The 19,975-nt window shown below is 34.9% G+C and overlaps 1 protein-coding gene across 4 annotated transcripts in view; it reads left to right on the forward strand.

The window, feature by feature from the left end:
* Window positions 1–19,975, forward strand: part of DDX4 (DEAD-box helicase 4) — a 65,686-nt gene that overhangs the window by 24,058 nt on the left and 21,653 nt on the right. For all 4 annotated transcript variants that reach the window (XM_019641465.1, XM_019641467.1, XM_019641466.1 and 1 more), the window contains 4 exons: window positions 2,381–2,458; window positions 5,732–5,809; window positions 7,480–7,530; window positions 10,632–10,691. In XM_019641465.1, the coding sequence (XP_019497010.1) occupies window positions 2,381–2,458; window positions 5,732–5,809; window positions 7,480–7,530; window positions 10,632–10,691 (267 nt within the window). The remainder of the gene's footprint in view (window positions 1–2,380; window positions 2,459–5,731; window positions 5,810–7,479; window positions 7,531–10,631; window positions 10,692–19,975) is intronic.

The following is a 19,975-nucleotide window of genomic DNA, read 5'->3' on the forward strand; positions in this document are numbered from 1 at the left end:
GAGGGCAGTGTCACTGGCCCTCATATGTGGGATCCGAACCGGGGCCCTCTGGCATCCCAAGCGACTTCTTAACCATTGCGCCACTTGGCCGGCCCTATTTTTATTCTTGAAGCACATTTGAGTTGTTCCTTTTTTTGTGGTTATGAACAAAGCTGCCATTAATATCCCTTCTTTTCCAAATTTGCTAAATATGTGTTTTTAAGTCATGAGTGGTGTTGAATTATATACTTTTAATCTATGGAGATAGTTTTTTCTTTTTAATCTGTTAATAACCTTTTTTAGATGTCTCGATGTTAAAATACCCTTTCATACTGGAATAAACCTAACTTGGTCGTAATGTTTTATCCAATTTACTGTTGGGTTTGGTTTGCTAATACTTGTTTTTGAGATTTTGTATCTACTTATGAGTAAGAGAGGTTTATAAGTTTCTTCTGTTCTTGTCATATCAAAGTTAGGTTGGCCTTCTGAAATGAGTTGGGGAATAATTCTTCCTATTTCCTGGAAGAGTTGTATGATTTTGGAATGAGTTGTTCTTTGAGAGTTTTGGTATAACTCACCTGTAAACTATGTCTAGGCATAATGCATAGATTTAAGTACCGATTTAATTTCTGTAGGACCGTTTGGTTTTTATTTTTTCTTGAGACAGTTCTGGTGAGTTAATTTTCTTGGAATGTCTTCATTTTCTTTAAGTTTTAAATTTAGTATACAGTTATTTGTGGCAATTTTTGTTTCCTACAGTGGTACAAAGCACATAACATGAGATATAGCCTCTTAAACTTTTAAGTGTGCAGTGCGGTATTATTGTTAACTACAAGCACAGTGTTGTACTACAGAACTCGAGAAATTTTCATCTTTGCATAACAGACTCTGTACTCATTGAACAGCAACTCATTGGACAGTTCTTAGGATAAAAATTTAGGTACTGATAAGTAACATTTTTATCTTACAAGTTTAAGTAGTTTTAAAATTCCATTGTCATTTTTTTTCTTTGAGCTGTGGGCTATATACAAGTGTTTTATATATGTATTTCCAAATGTAAGAGGATTTTAAATAAGTTTTTTTATATTTAGTAAACTCTCATTTGGTTGCACACATTGTGATTAGAGAATTTTGTGTATATAACATTGATTTTTGCAGTTTGATTATTATTGAATTTGCATGTGGCCTCCTCCGTGGTCAGTTTTTTTTTGTTTTTTTAAAAATATTTTTATTGGGGAATTAGGAAGGGGAACAGACAAGTTGCTGTCATTTTGTTCTTCAGTCTAGTTGTGGAGGACGTCGCTTCACTGGCCCAAGTTGGCACCATCATTGTGCTCTCACGCTGGCTGCTGGCCGCTCACGCTGGCTGCTGGCTACACACGGTAGCCCATGGCAACCCACTGCCACAGGGGCTGCAGCCTACGCCTTCGCCCGCCAAGCACGGCAACCCAGCTCCAGGTTGAGCTGTTGTTCAGCATCTTAGCTGTAGAGGGCAGTGTCACTGGCCCTCATATGTGGGATCCGAACTGGATCCCAAGCCAGCTCTTAACCAATGCACCACTCGGCCGGCCCCACGTGGTCAGTTTTTATAAACATTCTATCTGTTGTTGAAAAATGTAATTTATTTAATGTTGCAAGCTGTAAAGTTTTGCGAAAGTGCACAGTATTCTGTGGGTGACTATGGTTTACCTGTTCTCCTTTGATTAGTTTTTCTTGCTATTACAGACAGTACTTATAAAGACATCTTTATGTAGCTGTTACCATGTGATTATATTCAGAGGAGAAATTCATACTAGTACACATTCAAAATTTATATATTTTAAAAAATAAGGATCAAGAGTGATTCAGTGTATAGCTTCAATATAGTGTATGATTTGTGCTTGCTTCTCTATGTCCTTTGACTGTTTTTGGTATTAGGAAACTTAAAACTGTTTTCCAGTCAATCATGTAGTTGAAAAAAGGTATCTCCTTCTTTTGACTTCCAATTTCTTTAATATGAATGACATTTAGTCACCATTTGTTGTTCTTTGGAGAACTATCTATTCTTTTTTTTTTTTAACTTTATTTGGGAACAATGTGTTTTTCCAGGACCCATCAGCTCCAAGTCAAGTCGCTGTCTTCAGTCTAGTTGTGGAGGGTGCATCTCACTGGCCCATGTGTGAATTGAACCAGCAACTTTGGTGTTATGAGCACCATGCTGTAACCACCTTGAGCTAATCAGCTGCCCTGAGAACTACCTATTCGTATTCATAACCCATTTTTCTAGTAGGGTACTCATCTTTCTTATTGCTATATAAAATTTCTCCTTTGCTATGTGAGTGGCACATTGAAAAGGTGTGAAGTTTGCCTACCACCAAAATACTTACTATTTTGACTTGCTTCATAATGTTATTTGCTTTAGAAATGGATGATGGACCTCCTCGAAGAGATCATTTCATGAGAAGCAGATTTGCCTCTGGGAGGAGTTTGGGAAACAGAGGTAAGTAACTTTGTCTCCTTCATCTTCTCAACTGTTAAATAGTGGAATGAATAGAGGATTTTATGGCTATTTGGTACAAAGCTAAATCTGTTATAACTCAGTGTGCAGTAGACTTTGTTGGGATAATGAATTCATCGTTTTTTCAAATGCCATTGTTTTCTTTACCATTTTACTTTTTTGGAATAGTAGGAAATAGTTTGATTAGATAGATTGGTTAAAGATAGATGCTTCACAAAGCTGCTACTTAATGTGTTTATGACTGTTGATTTCCAACAATTGGCATGGGATGAATGTAAAAGCTTCAGAGTTTAGGGAGAGAAGGACCCCTTTCTTAAGTTTCATATTTGCTTTTCTGCTATTGCATTAATATTAAGAGGTTATTTTTCCAAGCTTGGAATTTTTTATTATTACCTTTAGAACAATCAACTCTTTTTTTTTTTTTAAGTTTTATTGGGGAATTGGGGAAGGGGAACAGCCAAGCTCAGCTCCAAGTCCAGTTGGCCACTCACCTCAAGGTGCTGTGTTCAATCTTAGTTGCGGGTGTCGAACCGGCAACCTTGTTGTTAGGAGCATGTGCTCTCACCAGCTGAGCCATCCTGCCACCTGTTGGCAGCTCAGTGGCAGCTCAGATCAGGTGCAGCTAACTGGCCCATGTGGGAATCGAACTGGTGACCCTGTTGCTCAGAGCTTGTCCTCTTAACCAACTGAGCCACTCGGCCGGCCTCAGAATAGTCAGCTCTTGATCTGACAGATAATGACACAGCAAAATAAGTTCCTACAGTCCATCTTTAGATGTGATAATAAAATGCTGAAAATATTCTGTACTATGTTTTACTATAGTGTAATAAAATATTAGAATCTCAAATTAATTTAAAAATCCATATGACCATTTCTTTTGTGCAATGTCATAAGCAAGGGCTAATTGGTAGTTTTAAATATACGTAACACTTATTGAATTTATTAGATGTTATTCTTTGAAAAACTTTATTGATATTTCTAGATATTTTTGTTCATTGGAAACTAAAGGTTGATGTTTGGTATTTCATTTGATATTTGGAATACTTAATTTTTTGTTCAGATATAGTGGACACAAATATGAGTTTTATATTTTGACATGTTCCTATTACTAATGGAAAAATTTATTCTTTAAGTATGCATATATATTGTTTTTTAAGTCTGCATGTTAAGTAAGAGGCATTGATGATTTGGACCATGTAATTCTGCTAAGTGGTTCAAGTGTGGGTTTTGTTTGCTGATACTAATATTGGAAATAATATCTTACTGTTATGCTCAAGGAAATATTTAATATTTCAATATATTTTAAAATCCTATTTTAGAGTAGGTTATGTGATACTTTTTGATGCAGGTTTTTAAACATTGTTGAATAAAGCTTTTTTTAATGAGAAAACCATAATTGAGATTCTACTACAAATTGTTAATTCCAAATGTTTTAGGTTGAAATCCACATTAAACTTTTTTTTTTTTGTAAAGATTTTTATTGGGGAATTGGGGGATGGGAACAGCGCTGGGGAATTGGGGGAAGGAGAACAGACAAGTTGCTGTCCTTTTGTTCTTCAATCTAGTTGTGGAGGGCATTGCTTCACTGGCCCACGTTGGCACCATTGCGCTCTTCCCAGGCAAGGCAGATCAGTCGCCGGCTTCTGGACGGCCGCTCACTGCGGCTGCTGGCCGCTCATGCTGGCTGCTGGCTATACACGGTAGCCCATGGCAACCCACTGCCACAGGGGCTGCAGCCTACGCCGTCGCCGTCGACTCACAGCAGCCCAGCTCCAGGTTGAGCTGTTTTTCAGGATCTTAGCTGTAGAGGGCAGTTTCACTGGCCCTCATATGTGGGATCCAAACGGGGGCCCTCTGGCGTCCCAACCAACTCTCAACCAACGTGCCACTCGGCCGGCCCCACCTTAAACTTCTGATCAGAATTTTTTGCTGAATGTTAGTAGTTAAAAAATTATGTTTATGCTACATATAATCCTGGAAATTCATGAGTATAACTTCTTCCCCTTATGATTCATCCAACATTTTAGTTTCAATCTCTATGGTAGTTTTTCTCAGAACTTGTATAGTGTAGTTTTGAAATTGACTCTTAATTGCTTAGAATATAATATGATTAGCTTCTCATGTTCATGGCCTAAATAGCATTAACTTCTTGACTCACACACATCTTTAGAACCTGATGAAAAAATACTGATAGTTGCTCACACACAATTTTGTATATGGCTTTAGGAGTTTCATAGATCCCTCAACTACCTTGTTTTAGGATATTACAACAGAGATAGGTAAGACAATTTATGAGGATTACAAGATAATTCTTTAATTTTTCCTAGTGATAATTTAAAGTGGCAATTTATGCTGCTTTGTATGTCTGTTGTTACAATTTTTTGTTTTAAATAACCATGTTACTTGTCATAGCAACTCTGCCTTCACAGTTCTTAATGTAGTAGTAGAGAAAACATGGAAAGAGTCTTGCTAAAAGGAGATACAGATAGTGTTCTGTGGGAATGTGTAGGAAAAATTGATTAACACTGGAGGAAGACTTCACAGAAGAGTCTGCCTTTGAACTGGGCTTTTGAAGAATGAAAACAATTTTGATAGGAAAGCAGGGAATCCCATGCTGAAGGAACAACATATAGGAAGGTACAAAACATTAGAAGTATGTGGAGTATGGGAAATTGATTGGTGTGAATTAAAATGTTGGGTGTTCAGAGTTGTGTAGTGAATGATTAAGCTAAGAAGGCTAATATGGGGAGATAATATGGAAGGGAGGTAAAGAGGAGTGGTATTCATAGCTTTTTTTCTTTATTATGTAGTCCCTTCCTAATTTTAATTTTAAAAATACAAAGATTCAGAGCGATTTAAGTACAGTAAAAATGAGTAAATAATAAATTATTTAAAAACAGGACAAGAGTATAAAATTTTCAGTAGTGATGACTTTCACATGGGCATAGTATATATGTAAGTAGCTGGCTCTATCAGGGTGAGATGTAACATACAGAAAATCAGAGAGTTGAATTTTCTGATTAAAAGTCACTAGTAAAATAACTAGTAGAAAGCTGTATTTCACCAGTCGTGTATTTGTGTTCACCTTGATATCTTAATTTAAGTTCTTAAAAAGTTGGTATATCTTTATAAGTTTCTGTACTACTCTCCTATCCTTGAAAGTCCCCTCACCCCAAAGATTCTTTTAATCCCTAGTTTTGATGACATGCTTAATTTATATGTTAAAGAATTTTAACTCTATCTGAACTTTTTCAGATGCTGGCGAGATTAATAAAAGAGAGAATACATCCACAATGGGTGTTTTTGGAGTTGGAAAGGGTTTTGGAAACAGAGGTAACCTGCTTATGATACCTTACAATCAAAAACTTGAGTGACCACAAATTTTTCACTCTTTGAGTTCATATTTCCCTTTAATATACTTAGAAAGTAAGTGCCTTTCCCATGAATTCATGAGAATCACAAAGGAATGCTTTCACTTTCTTAGTCATAGTTTAGAGCAGCAGTTTATGCTGCTTTGGGTGTGTCTTCTATTCCATTTAGCTTTTTTTTTTTTTAAATAGCCATACTACTTGTTGCATTGTCTGTTCAAACTGATTTACCCCAGAGGGGAACCCCAGTTCTTCTGTACTCAGGACTCCCTTCCCCTGCCCCCCAAACAAGAGATCCACCTTAAACTTCCAAAGATAAATTTGAGTCTCCATCTTTAGCTGAGCAAAGAACCAGTAGAAGCTTTGAAATTAAATGTTTTTCCTTAAAAATTTTAAAAACTGTGCATCAGAATTTTTCCCTTAAAAGCTTTAAAAACTCTAGATCAAAAGAAAAGTTTAAGTTCAAGACCAACAGTGTATATGTGCAAGACTTTCCCAAGCATTTTGGAAAACTAGCACTTGACTCTCTTGGGTAGGGGAGTATGGAAGGAAAGGGGCACTTGTACAATATAATCCCCTTCTGAACCAACTTAAAGATTGCCAATATTTAAATGAATAAAGTAACTCAAACCTTAGGCTTTGTGGTAATATATTCTTTCTGCAGGGATTATCTATTTTGAAATTATATATCTGCTCAAGGAAAAACTTCTTGTCATCCAATTATATATTGAGATTACAGGATACTTTTATATGGTAATTGTGTATTAAATTTCCATTGAGTTTTATGCTGGAAGGGATGTTTGATGTTGGTTGAACCTGAGGTGTTAGTGACTTGATATGTATACATTTTGCATATAAATTTTATATCCGTCAAACAGTAATTGATTAGTGTCTGTATTACAGAAACCATAATTTAATATTTTATAATTTGGATTAAATACTGATTGACAGACATCTTAATATGGACAATTAATTTTAAGGTATATTATTCCTTGAATATCTTTGCACTAAAGATCATTTTATTAAGACTCAACATTTTAAAATTTTATGAAGTATTACTGATGGATGCTTTTAAAATTAATTTTAAAGGCAAGTCTACATACTGCAGATACATAAATCGAGAGACAGGTTTATATTAAATGAGATATTTGAAAGCAGAGCTTGAACGATTTAAAAAAATTTTATTAACAAAACATTGGCAGAATTTTCTTGTTACTGAGAAAGGAAAAATTACTGAATATAAGATTATAATTTAGTTGTCCGTCCTCTGGCTGATGCAGAAATTGAGTTAATTTTTAAAATTTTCATAGTTTGAATAGAAAGTATACAATAGTTATATTGACTGTTTTGCCCAAGTACGTATGGAGGGATAGATAACATTTGAGGTAATATAACATTGGCTGACATTTAACCTTAATAAATTGATAAAAGGCAGAAATTATAATACAGCCTATGTGAGTTCTTATTCAGTATTTATATATATACAGTTGTATGTGGTTTATCCTGTTTTAAAGAGGCATCATAACTAGTAGTCCCTGTAAGGTTTTTTTTTGTTGTTGTTGTTGTTGTTTTTTAACAGCACAAAGGTATAGGTGATTATTGTTTTTAGAAATTTGCAAGTTTAATTTTATATAGGTTTTTCAAATAACGAATTTGAAGAAGGTGATCGCCCTGGTTTCTGGAGAGGTAAGTCAATTCTTTTTGTAGTAACTTTTATAATTTAATGTCTGTAGTACATGCTAAAGAGAAACTAAGATTAAGTAAGTAGCTAGTCTGTTCGAACTCCAATTTATCTAACACCAGATTTATAAAACAGCTATAACCAAAGCCTTAACCAAGAATTCAGGCATCCTGATTTGGCCTATTGCCACATGCCTTGGTTAATCTATAAGGTGCAACTTTTGAATGCTGGCTACCTTAAGGAAAAGATGATAGTAGAAAGAGCAAGCCAAGAATGAAAATTACATTTCCAAATATAAATAGCTTGGGACATGTTGGTCCCTATTCAGATTCAAATCTTTGACAGGGAAAAAGATTGATGAGGATGTAGGTCACCACTGAAATCAAAGATATTTGTGCCAAAGGTGCAGACGCTATGCTTTGGTGGAATACAGAGAATCATGAGAATGATGTTACCAGATGTAGACTACAATAATTAGCAGTGATTTCTCAGGAGAACCTGATTGAGTACCGTAGATTTGGGTGAGGGCTTCGAACCTGTATTAAAAAAGCATCCCTAGTGAATCCGATGCCTTTTGGTTTGGTAACCACTGATATATAGAATTTTGATAACATAATGCCCTTTGGAGTTCCAGACTTGGTTTTATGTCCCTGTTCTGCTACCTGCTAGTTGAAGGATTTGGTTCAAGTTGCTTCATTTCTCGGATCCACAGATTTCCTATGCTGTAGAATGGAGTCCATCCATTTCAATACGTTGTTAGGCAGACTAAATGAGAATGCATGTAAAAGTAGGAAGCTTAGTATCAGACACATTCATGGTAAACAATAAATTCCATCTATTTTCATTAAGTATTTGAGATTTGATCTTATAGTTTTAATAGTGATTCTCGAAATCAAAACTAAACCTAGATCTGATCACCTTTAAGCCCTTTTGGAATAAGGTAGGGTTTTAATATATTAAATAAGACTGTTTACCCCAAACTATTATCTGTCTTAGTTTCCCTGCTTCTCTGTTTTTTTTCTCCTATCGCACTTAAATGAAAACATAGAACTGATATTTGAGCACAGAAAAACATCACCATTTTTATTTATTTCTACTTGACCTAATTTCCTAGTTTTTAATCAGTTAATATTCAAGATCATTTCCACTTATCAAAGACCTTCCCTCCCCAGTTGACTTCTTTCAATGGCAGAGTGCTTTTGAGCACAAATTGCTTTTGAGCACAAATTCCTTATAACATGTGAGAGAACGTCTTTCCTCCAAAATGCTCTGCTTTCTTTCCTTTGGTCTAGTCTACTTTCTTCTGTTCTCAATCTTAGTTCCCCTAAAACTAAAAAAAATATGGATTAAAGTCTTTCATTCTCACAATCATTGTCAGCAAGCTTAGGAGCAGGCTTTGATATAATGATAGAGTTTTTACTCTGCACACAAATGGGTAGTGAGTTTTGTGGTTGCTATTTTCCCTGCAGTCTACTTTCCCCTAGCTTGTATCATGGAGTAATAAAAAGTTCAGATTTTGGACTTGGACACCCTAGATTTGGGACCCAGATCCTCTTCTTCCTATTAGTTTTATTTTCTTTCTTAATTTTTATTGGGGAATTGGGGTAGGGGAACAGCATTGGGGAATCGGGGAAGGGGAACAGACAAGTTGCAGTCCTTTTGTTTTCAGTCTAGTTGTGGAGGACGTCGCTTCACTGGCCCATGGTGTTATTATCATTGCGCTCTTCCCGGGTGAGGCAGTTGCGCGCTGGCCATTGGACGGCCGCTCACGGTGGCTCATGGTGGCTCATGGCGGCTCACGGCAGTCCAGCTCCAGGTCGAGCTGTTGTTCACCATCTTAGCTGTAGAGGGCAGTGTCACTGGCCCGCATGTGGGATCCGAACTGGGTCCTGCTGCTTAGAGCTGGTGTCCCAAGCCAACTTTTAACCAATGTGCCACTTGGCCGGCCCAGTTGTATTTTCTTTTTTTTGTTGTTGTATTTTCTTGAAAAAAACATTGAACTTCTCTGTATTTCATTTTCTCCATTTAAAAAGTGAGAATAATACCCACCTCACAAGGTTTTCATGAGTATGTAAAAAGCAAATACATATAATTCATTTAGGATGCTGCCAGACACATACTAAGTTCTGTATGTGTTACTATTATTTTTACGTAATTAATAGGTTGTCACTAATCTTGGGATCATTCTCTCATTTTTGTTTGTGCTTGGCTTTCTAATTTTACAGAGATTATGTATATATAACTTTTTATTTTGAAATAGTTTAAGATGCAAATGAAATTCTGAAAACAGTACAGAGGGTTTCCTTCACCCTTCTTCTCCTAATGTAATTTCACCTTTCATCCAACTTCTAATGTCATTAATCTATTTTAATTCTCATTGTAGTCAAAATAACTAGAGGTTTGTTTTAGGGGAATAATTGGCTGAAAACAATGTGAGACTTATTTCTCCTTGACTGGTCTCAAATTATTCACAGATTTTTCTTGTAAAAAGCATCAAATGTTAGCTACCATCATCATTATTCTGGGGCTAACCTTTTTTCCAAAATTCTTTCTTTCCTATTCAGACCTTTGTAGTATTAAGTCCTGCTTCTAAGAAAGTTGTCTTGATATTAGATGGCTCTTGAGCAATATTTGTCAGTTGACTTTTGCTCAAATAGGCACCTGCAATAAGAGCCCTCGGTTGTTTATTGTTAAACAATATTAGTTGTTAAATAAAGTAGTACTTTTGCACAGGAACTTAACTGATAACTTCTCACCTGTTTAGCTACTTGATGTCATCAATGACTTAAACGTCTCATATATTAAGCATTAATGACATATATAAAGATCCTGTTAAAATTTCTGTTAAAATTATTTCAAGAGTTGTTCATATTTTAACTTACGAAAATAGTTTTCTTACTAATATATCTTGTGACAGTGCTTTTTAAAAATTTATTTAAAAATAATTTAAAAATTTTTTAATTTTTAAATTACAGTTGACATTACAATATTATATTAGTTTCAGGTGTACAACATAGTGATGCAGTACTATTTTTTGATATTACATCTTAATTAGTTAATTATTTAATTATTTAGATGTTATTCACATGTTAAATTTTTATTCAAGAGGCTAATAACGACTGTGAAGATAATCAAACACGGAGCAGAGGGTTTTCCAGGAGAGGAGGTAAGGACCACGTTTTGGAACAATTTGTATTTATGCTAGAGGTAAATATACTAAACTGACAAAACTGATTTTGGCAGAGATGAAAGAAAGAAAAATTCTGGTGGTGCAAACCTGTGAAGAAAAATACTTTGGCATATCTTTTATACTGTTAATGCGTGGGTGAATATTCAGTAGGTGCTCCTCCTTCCACTTGCTGTGGTCACTGGGTTCCCCCTCCCCCAAGATCTCTAGAATGTGCTATGAAGTACCATTTCCCCCCACGTATAAGATGCACCCTCTTTCGAAAAATTTGGGGTCTAAAAACTGGGTGCATCTTATACAGTGGTTGTAGATTGTTTTACTTGCATTTCTTGCTTTTTCGTGCTTGTTGTCTTTGCGCTCATTGTTTTGCACTTGTTACCGGTATATTACGGTAGGTTACGTTTTGCCACGTTCTGCCCAGAAATGGCTCAGAAAAGATTTTCATACAGTGCTGAATTTAAGTTAAAAGTGATCCAGTTTGCAAAAGTGAATGGAAATCATGCTGCTGAACGTAAGTTTGGTCCTCCTCCAACTGAGAAAACAATCCGAGACTGGCTACGGGAAGAAGAAACCCTACTGAAAACGCCATGACAGAAGAAGGCCATGAGAGGCAATATATTGAAGACAGATGATAATCAGACACAGATGAGGACAAGCTAATAGTTGAGAGTTTTGACAGTGATGAGGAGTTGTATGAATTTTATGATGAATAAAACTTGAGTTCAATAACTTTATGTAATACATTTTTTTTCAAATTTCGGGCCCCAAAATTAAGGTGCATCTTATACATGGGAGTGTCTTATACATGGGGAAATATGATAAGTGGGACTTTGTGAATCTTGGTCAGTCACAATATAGATGATCTGGGATGTCTCTGAATAGGACATATTTGGAGATGTGGGGGAGGGAAGAAATTGTGGATAGTTTTTTTTCAAGCCTAGCAGCACTCCACCATACTCTGCTAATCCTGCATCTAATGAAGTTGACTTGAGATGGTATAAATGATGTCATGCTTAATTCTTTTTTTTTTTTTGAAGATTTTTTTTGGGGAATTGGGGGGATGGGAACAGTGCTGGGGAATTGGGGGAAGGGGAACAGACAAGTTGCTGTCGTTTTTGTTCTTCAATCTAGCTCCAGGTTGAGCTGTTGTTCAGCATTTTAGCTGTAGAGGGCAGTGTCACTGGCCCTCATATGTGGGATCCGAACCAGGGCCTCTGGCATCCCAAGCCAGCTCTTAACCAATGCGCCACTCGGCCGGCCATGTCATGCTTAATTCTTGATTATCTATAGGCAGACATGTTAAAATAGCAACAAAAAAACAAAACTATAGTGAACTTATAAAATTGCTACAGGTGTGCAAATCTACATATGATAAAAGGTTTATTGTTTGGAACTACTTAGTAATCAGATACACCAGTGTTTTTTGCTGCAACTTGGAACATGGTTTTTCCTTGCTCATTAGATGGTTAGCTTGTCAAATAGCAGGCCCTCTCTTGTGAAGCTGGGACTTGCCGTGATTTTACTGTAACCTTGTTAGGGATGTGAGTTGGGAGGAATTTGGTGGTGAATTAGGGATGGTTATATGTCTTGTTAATTGAATATTTTTAATTGCAGGTAGCTGTGTAATGATGGGGGAAAGTTTAAGGAAAAAATCCAGATAACCCTCAGCATTCCTTCCCTCCACCTTTAACAAGCAGTTTTTTGACAATGTTTATAAAGCATTGCTTTTAAAATTTTTGGTTTTCTGCAGAACAGTGAATATCTTCCTCACTATTATATTTTCTTTAAATCAGTTTAATTCATATTTAAGTGAGGAAATTGAAAGTCAGTTACGGCTCTATGTGCTTGATTCTGGCTTAATGACTAATGTAGGGTGACTAGCAGGACACAATCATTTTTCATGGTTCCTTCTGTTCTCTGTAGCTGTATACATTTAAGGGTAGAAAATTTTCACGTAGTGGTTACTTAGTAAATCTAAGCGTATTTGTTAATATGAGTGTATCTAGGTTTATATTGCGGTATGACATGATATAGCACCAGACAGGGTGTAGCTCAATGATTTTTCATTGACTGAACACACTAGAGTGAAATGTGTTCACAAGAATCCAGATCAAGAACTAGAAATAACTAGCACAACAAACGCCCCTTTTTAAGCTCCTTTTCACTCACTAGCCATCCCCTGCAAAGTTAAACTCTATTCTGACTTCTAGCAGCATAGATTAATTTTGTCTGGTTTTGTACTTAATATAAATGGAATCATACAATAGGTACTCTTGTGTCCAGCTTCCACTTAATGTATTAGATTTATTCATGTTGTTGATTACTTTGTAGATCATCACTGCTATACAAATAGTGGGGTTTTTGTTGTTGTTGTTATTCTTCTACTCTTATGCTGATGATGGGTATTTGGATTTTTTTCAGTTTTGGGCTATCTTGAAAATGCTCCTGTGAACATTTTAGTGCATTTCTTTTAGTGACATTGGTATATATTCAGAAGTAGAATTGCTGGATCATAGAGTATATATATTTTTGGCTTTAATAGCTATTGTCAAATGTTTTCAAAGTAGGTATACTATGATTCCTACATCCTCACCAATATTTGGTATTTTCTTTTTCTTTTATTTTAACCATTCTGCTAAGTGCATGGTGGTGTATCCTATTGTGGTTTTAATTTTCATTTCCTTGATGGACTGTTGAAATGTGCAGTGCTTCCCATGTTGATTGGCCATTTGGACATCATTTTTTGTATAGCACCTATTCAAGTCTTTAATGTGGGGTGTCTTTATTTTTACCTTTTTATTTGTGAATAATTTAAAACTTACAGAAAATTTACAAGACTATTACGGTAATTTCTGTATGACCCTCATATGGGGAGCCCTCATTTTAATCAAGTCCAATTTACCTATCCTGTCTTTTATGGTTAGTGCTTTTTTCCCCTCCTGTTCAAGAACACATTGCTCCCTCTAAAGTCATGAAAATATTCTTTTCTGTTTTCCTTTTAAAACTTTATCTTTTTAGCTCCCTCATTCAAATTGTAATTTGTCTGGAATTTTTTTTTTTTTTTAGTTGAGCCATCCTGCCACCTGTTGGCAGCTTAGCAGCTGCTCAGCTTGGGCCGGGACTCGAACTGCTGTTGCTCAGAGCTTTAACTCTTGAGCAAGCTCTTAACCAACTGAGCCACTCAGCCGGCCCTGGAATTTCTTTTTGTATATGGTATAAGGTAGAGATCAAGGTACATTTTTTCCCCCATATTGATGTCATCTTGATTCAGTATCATTTATTGAAAAAACTGTTCCTTCCACTCTACACTACAAGGTCACCTTTTTCTTAAATTAGGTGGCAGTAGATGTGTGGAATGGTTTCTGGATTTATTTCCATTCCGTTGATCAGTTTCCCTAGTTTTGCACCATTGCCATATAGACCAGTTACTATAGTTTTGTAAGAAAGTCCTGATAGCTGGTTGTGTAAGTCTTCTAAGTTTGTTGTTCTTCAAGATTAACCTGGTTTATTTATTTATTTTTTTTAAGATTTTTTATTGGGAATTGGGGGATGGGAACAGTGCTGGGGAATTGGGGGAAGGGGAACAGACAAGTTGCTGTCCTTTTGTTCTTCAGTCTAGTTGTGGAGGACGTTGCTTCACTGGCCCAAGTTGGCACCATCATTGTGCTCTTCCCGGGCGAGGCAGATAAGTGCCGGCTTCTGGACGGCCACTCACGGTGGCTGCTGGTGGCTGACGCTGGCTGCTGGCTACACACAGTAGCCCATGGCAACCCACTGCAGCAGGGGCTGCAGCCTATGCCGTCGCTGGCGACTCATGGCAGCCCAGCTAACCTGGTTTATTCTTAATCTGTTGCATTTCTATATGACTTTTAGAATCAGCTTATCTATTTCCAGAAAATAACCTAATGGTATTTTTACTGGGAATGTATTGCACCTGTAGATTAATTTGGGGAGATTGAACATTTTTACAATATTGGTCTTCCAATTCATGAATATCCCCATTTATTTAGGTCTTTCATTTTTTTCCTTGCTATATTTTGTAGTTTTCACTATAGAGCCCTTATACATTTTTCTGTACCTGAGTATTTGATATTTTGTGATGCATATGTTTTTCTCTTGTTGTCATACCACATATAATATAAACTTCATAATTTTAAAGTATATACTTCAGTGGTTTTAAATATATTTGCTATGTTGGGTGCCTATCACCACTATCTAATTCCAGAACATTCCCCTTTTCCCAAAAAGAAGTCCTGTGCCTGTTAGCAGTTAGTCCTGTCTCCCCTCATCCCATATCCTCTGGCAACCACAAATCTATTTTCTGTAGTTATGGATTTGCAAATTCTGGAGATTTCATATAAATTAAATGATATAATAGGTGGTCTTTTATGTTTGGCATCTTTGAGTTAACATGATATTTTCAGGGTTCATTCATTTTGTAGTGTGTGATAGTACTTTATTGCTTGTTATGGCTGAATAATATTCCACTGTATAGATATACCACATTCTGTTCTGATGGACATTCGGTTGTTTCCACTTTAGGACTGTTATGACTAATACTGCTGTAAGCATTTGTGTATGTGTTTTGTGTGAACATGTATTTTTATTTTTTTGGATTATACACCTAGGAGAATCATATGGTAATTCTTATGTTCAACTTTTTTGAGGAACTGTCAAATGGTTTCCCATAGCAGTGACACCATTTTACATTCCCACCCACAATGTATGAGAGTTTCAGCTTCTCCACATCCTCACCTATGCTTGTTATTTATTGTCTGTCTTTTTAATTGTAGCCATTGTAGTGGATGTAAAGTGATATCTCATTGTAGTTTTGATTTGCATTTGCTGATTACTTTGATTTTGATCAGCTTTTCTCATGTGTATATCTTGGCTATTTGTTTATCTTCTTTGAAGAAATGTATCTTTAGATCCTGTTCCCATTTAAAAAATTGGGTTGTCTTTTCATTATTTTAATAATTAAGCCTATGCATTTGTGATACAAGTGTCATCAGATACATGATCTGAAAATATTTTTCCCCTTTTTGTGGGTTGTTTTTTCACTTTCTTGATATTCTTTGAAGCACAAAAGTTTCAAATTTTGATGCAATCCAATTTATTTTTTCTTTTGTTCCTTGTGCTTTTGGTGTCATACCTAGAAAACCTTTGCCTATTCCAAGGTCATGCAGGTTTCACCTGTTTTCTTCTAAGCATTTTATAGTTCTTGCTCTTACATTTAAGTCTTTGATCAATTTTCAGTTCAGCTTTAATATGGTGTGAGGTAGGGAGCCATCCTCATTCTTTTGCTTGTAGATAGCCAGTTGTCCCAGCACCATTTGTTTGTATTTTATAGTGATGTGTGTAGGTGCAAATCTCTTTAGATTTATCCTACTTGGAGTATATTAAGATTCTTGGGTGTGTAGATTAATATTTTTCATCAAATTTGGGAAATCTTCCGCTCTTTTTTTATTGTGATTAACTGTAATGTAAAATTTGTCATTTTATCTATAAATATATAAAATTCAGTGGCTTTAAGTACCTTTACAGTGTTGTACAGTTGTCACCCTATCTATTTCCAAAAATTTTTCAACACCCAAGAAGAAACCTGTATCTATTAAGCAATAATTCCCCACACCTTCTTCCTCTCAGTCTCTGGTAACCTTTTTTCTGTGCTATGAATTTGTCTATTCTAATTATTTCAAGTGGAATCATACAATATTTACCCTTTTGTATCTGGTTTAATATACTTAGCATAATGTTTTCCGTGTTCATCCAGGTTGTAGCATGTATCAGAACTACCTTTTATGGATAACATTCCAATGTTTGTATATACTGTGTATTATTTATCCATTCATCTGGTGATTTACACTTGGGTTTTTACTTCTTTTGACTGTTGTGAATAATGCTGTCATGAACACATATCCAGAATTACTATTTGAGTCCCTGTTTTTGAGTATTTTGGGTATATACCTTAGAGGTACAATTGCCAGGGCATGGGACTAGAATAAGTTAAAATATGCCACAAAGTTAACTGTTCTTACGGATATCAGCCTTTTAAAAAAAATATGTTCTCTGAAGTGCTGCAAGTCTTTGATTAATTTTCAGAGTTTGGAAAATGTTAATTCTGACATATTTGTGCCCATTTTTCTTTTTTGGAGTAGCAGATTTTGGACTTCCTTACTTTGCCGTTTTTGCTGATGTCAGTGATCCATATCATTTAAAAATTTTCAATTGTTTGCTGATATATAGAAATTAATTGACTTTTGTATATTAAAGCGTTAGTGACCTTGTTAAATTTATGGTAAATACTTTTTTTTAAATGAAAAAAAGATCTTTATGTGTCTTTTATACCCAGTTTAAATGGTTTATAAACTCCTTTTTTTTTTTTTGCCGAGATTGTTACCCATCTTTAAGACTGTAAGACTGTCAGCTCTCCCTTACGAAATGTGGAATATACCTCATTAGAGGACTCATGTCACTTCAAAAAATATGTTAATATTATCTTATGAAAAGTGATAAAGGGTAAATTTTGAAATATTTCTATAACTCAGGAAAGCACAGAATATTCTACTACAAACACTTTTACAAAGAGCAAGTTCATTTAAATATTTGAGTTTCTGCTGTGTGTGGAGTCATTAAGTTATAAATACCAGACATACTGAAGCATGATATGATGCTATCAGCAGAGAGGATAGATTTGAAAAGGAACCAAACAGAATTTACAGAAAAGAACAGAGTGATTAAAAACATGATGGATGGATTAAACATTTAATACAGATGAACAGAGTAAATGAATCCAAAGAGAGATCAGAGGAAATTCTCTAAATTTGGAAATGGAACACATGAACATTGTTAGCAGATATGGAAGATAGACTAAGAAGTCCTGTTATTCCAACATTTGTTTAAATATCTTCTGAGGAAAGAAAAGAGAAAATTGGGGGAAGGGTAGGAGGGAAAAAGAGACTGTTCAAAGAATAGATGAGACTTTTCCAGAGATAAAGAGGTAAAGAGTTCTGAGCAAATTAAATCAAAACAGATTTACACCCTTATGCATGTATTGAAATCACAACATTTCAAAGATAAAAACATCTTTAAAACTACAAGAGGAGAAAAAGCCACAGCCACCTGTAAAAGAACAATAGATTGAGAGCACAACTTTTTTATTCCATAAAGGTAGAGATCAAAATATAGTAGAATTCACAATGCTGAGGGGAGTAGCTCTAAACCCAAATTGATATATTCATATAATTTAGGTGTCAGAGAGAAATAATACCATTTAGATAAAAATGGTGTTTAGTACTCTCAGACCATTGAGGAAAGAAGTACTGAATTATTTCTATATGTAAGAAGGAAACCGAATAGGAAGAAAGGAGTAGAAAGCAATGATGAGCCAAAATAAGTAAATAAAAATTTTAAAATTGGCAAACCTAAATAAGTATTGACTGTATAAGCTAGCAATAATGATGACTAATTTAAGCTTTTAGAAACATGAAAGAACTAAAATACTATCAAAGAAAAGACTTAATTTTTTTTGCGAACTTAGTAGAAAGGAAAGATTGGAACTAAAGATTTCTTAAATATGGTAAAATTGAAGGGTAATCAGAAAAAGGGCAAAATAAAATGTATAACTTACTAGTGGAGGAAATCCAATAGAAGGAAAGGGCTTTGTAGGAAGAAGTCTAGGTTGAAAATAATTTAAATATTTCTTAAGTATTCTTGGTGAAATTAAAGGATATCAGTAAAAGCATAAAGTAAAATGTTTGGAGAAATCTAATAGGACAGAAAGGAGAACAAAAAGCATTAAAAAACAGTAAAGATAAAATACAAAATAGGATGTAGAAATAAAAATCCGTATATGAGTAATCATAATATATGTCAGTGCAGAACTGAAAATAAAGAGAAAAAATGTCAGTCTAATATTAACCAAAAGAAGCTTCTATAAAAAAAAGTAGGAGGTAAAATATGCTTTTAAGGCAGACATATTAGTGATAAATAATTATTTAACGAAAGATATGTTCACTGGATAGACATTACAATTATGAGCATGGTTTGAATCTAACAACATACTCTTAAAATATATACTAAACCAAAAATAGATATAAGAAAAGTTTGCAAATCCTAGTTAAACTCTTAATCCTAGATTTAAACCATTTTCGATAGCCCGAGCAGAACAGAAATTAGACTATAGAAGATTTGAATACCAGTTGCTGAGCTTAATTTATTATTTCAATTTGGAATAATACACCCCCAAATTATAAATTATGTATTCTTTTCCAGCAAATGGAAAATACATTCAGTTTGATCATCTATTAAGGCCAAAGTAAGTCACAAAATATACCATAGAATTTATATCAAGACCAAATCCTCTTGTTAAAATACAATAAAAGTAGAAATCAGTAACAAAAAGCCTAACCCTTATGGTTTGGAAACTTAATTTCTCAGTGTGTGCATAATAATTTATATGGAAATAATGAAATATTTAAAACCAACAGTAAAAACAAAACATCAAAACTTATGGGATGTAGCTAAAGCAGTTAGCTTTTAAAGGCAATTTTATAGTCTAAAATGCATCCATTTAGGAAAGAAATTAGTGAGCTTAGCATTCACTTTAAAAAAGAAAGAAGAAAACTCATTAGAGGAAGTAAAGATAGTAGACACGAATGAAATACTAAAAGATACAATGGAGTGTTAGTAGTAAAAGTGAATAAAGTATAGTTTCACATAACAAAAACAAAGGTTATGAAAGAAACAAGACGAAAAATGTATTATGTATGACTCCATTATATAAAGCTTAAAAACAAATCTAAACAATATGTTGAGTAAAGGTAAGTACATAGTTGGTAAAATTAAAATAAAACCAAGACAATGAAAAACAATTCAGGATATTGTTTGGGTCGGGGGAGGTTCCCCAGGGGAGGGGAAACATTATCGGGCAAAAGACACGCAAGGATGGCAAAGGTATTGGGAACATTTTAGTCTTACTGGGTGGTGTGTCTACAGGTTTTCATTTTATTTTAAACTTAACATGTTTTATATGTTTTATTTGTACATACAAGAAAATAACTTCACCTAGAAATAAGAAAAGCAGATGAAAAAGATATACTTTCTTGAGAGAAATTCTGACAAGGTTTCTTAAAACAAATAATTTAGAACTAAAAAAATGGGGCCGGCAGAGTGGTGCGATGGTTAACTGGCTTGGGACGCCAGAGGGCCCCGGTTCGGATCCCACATATGAGGGCCAGTGACACTGCCCTCCACAGCTAAGA

Source organism: Hipposideros armiger, unplaced genomic scaffold (assembly GCF_001890085.2).
Source record: "Hipposideros armiger isolate ML-2016 unplaced genomic scaffold, ASM189008v1 scaffold_60, whole genome shotgun sequence".
Taxonomy (NCBI): domain Eukaryota; kingdom Metazoa; phylum Chordata; class Mammalia; order Chiroptera; family Hipposideridae; genus Hipposideros; species Hipposideros armiger.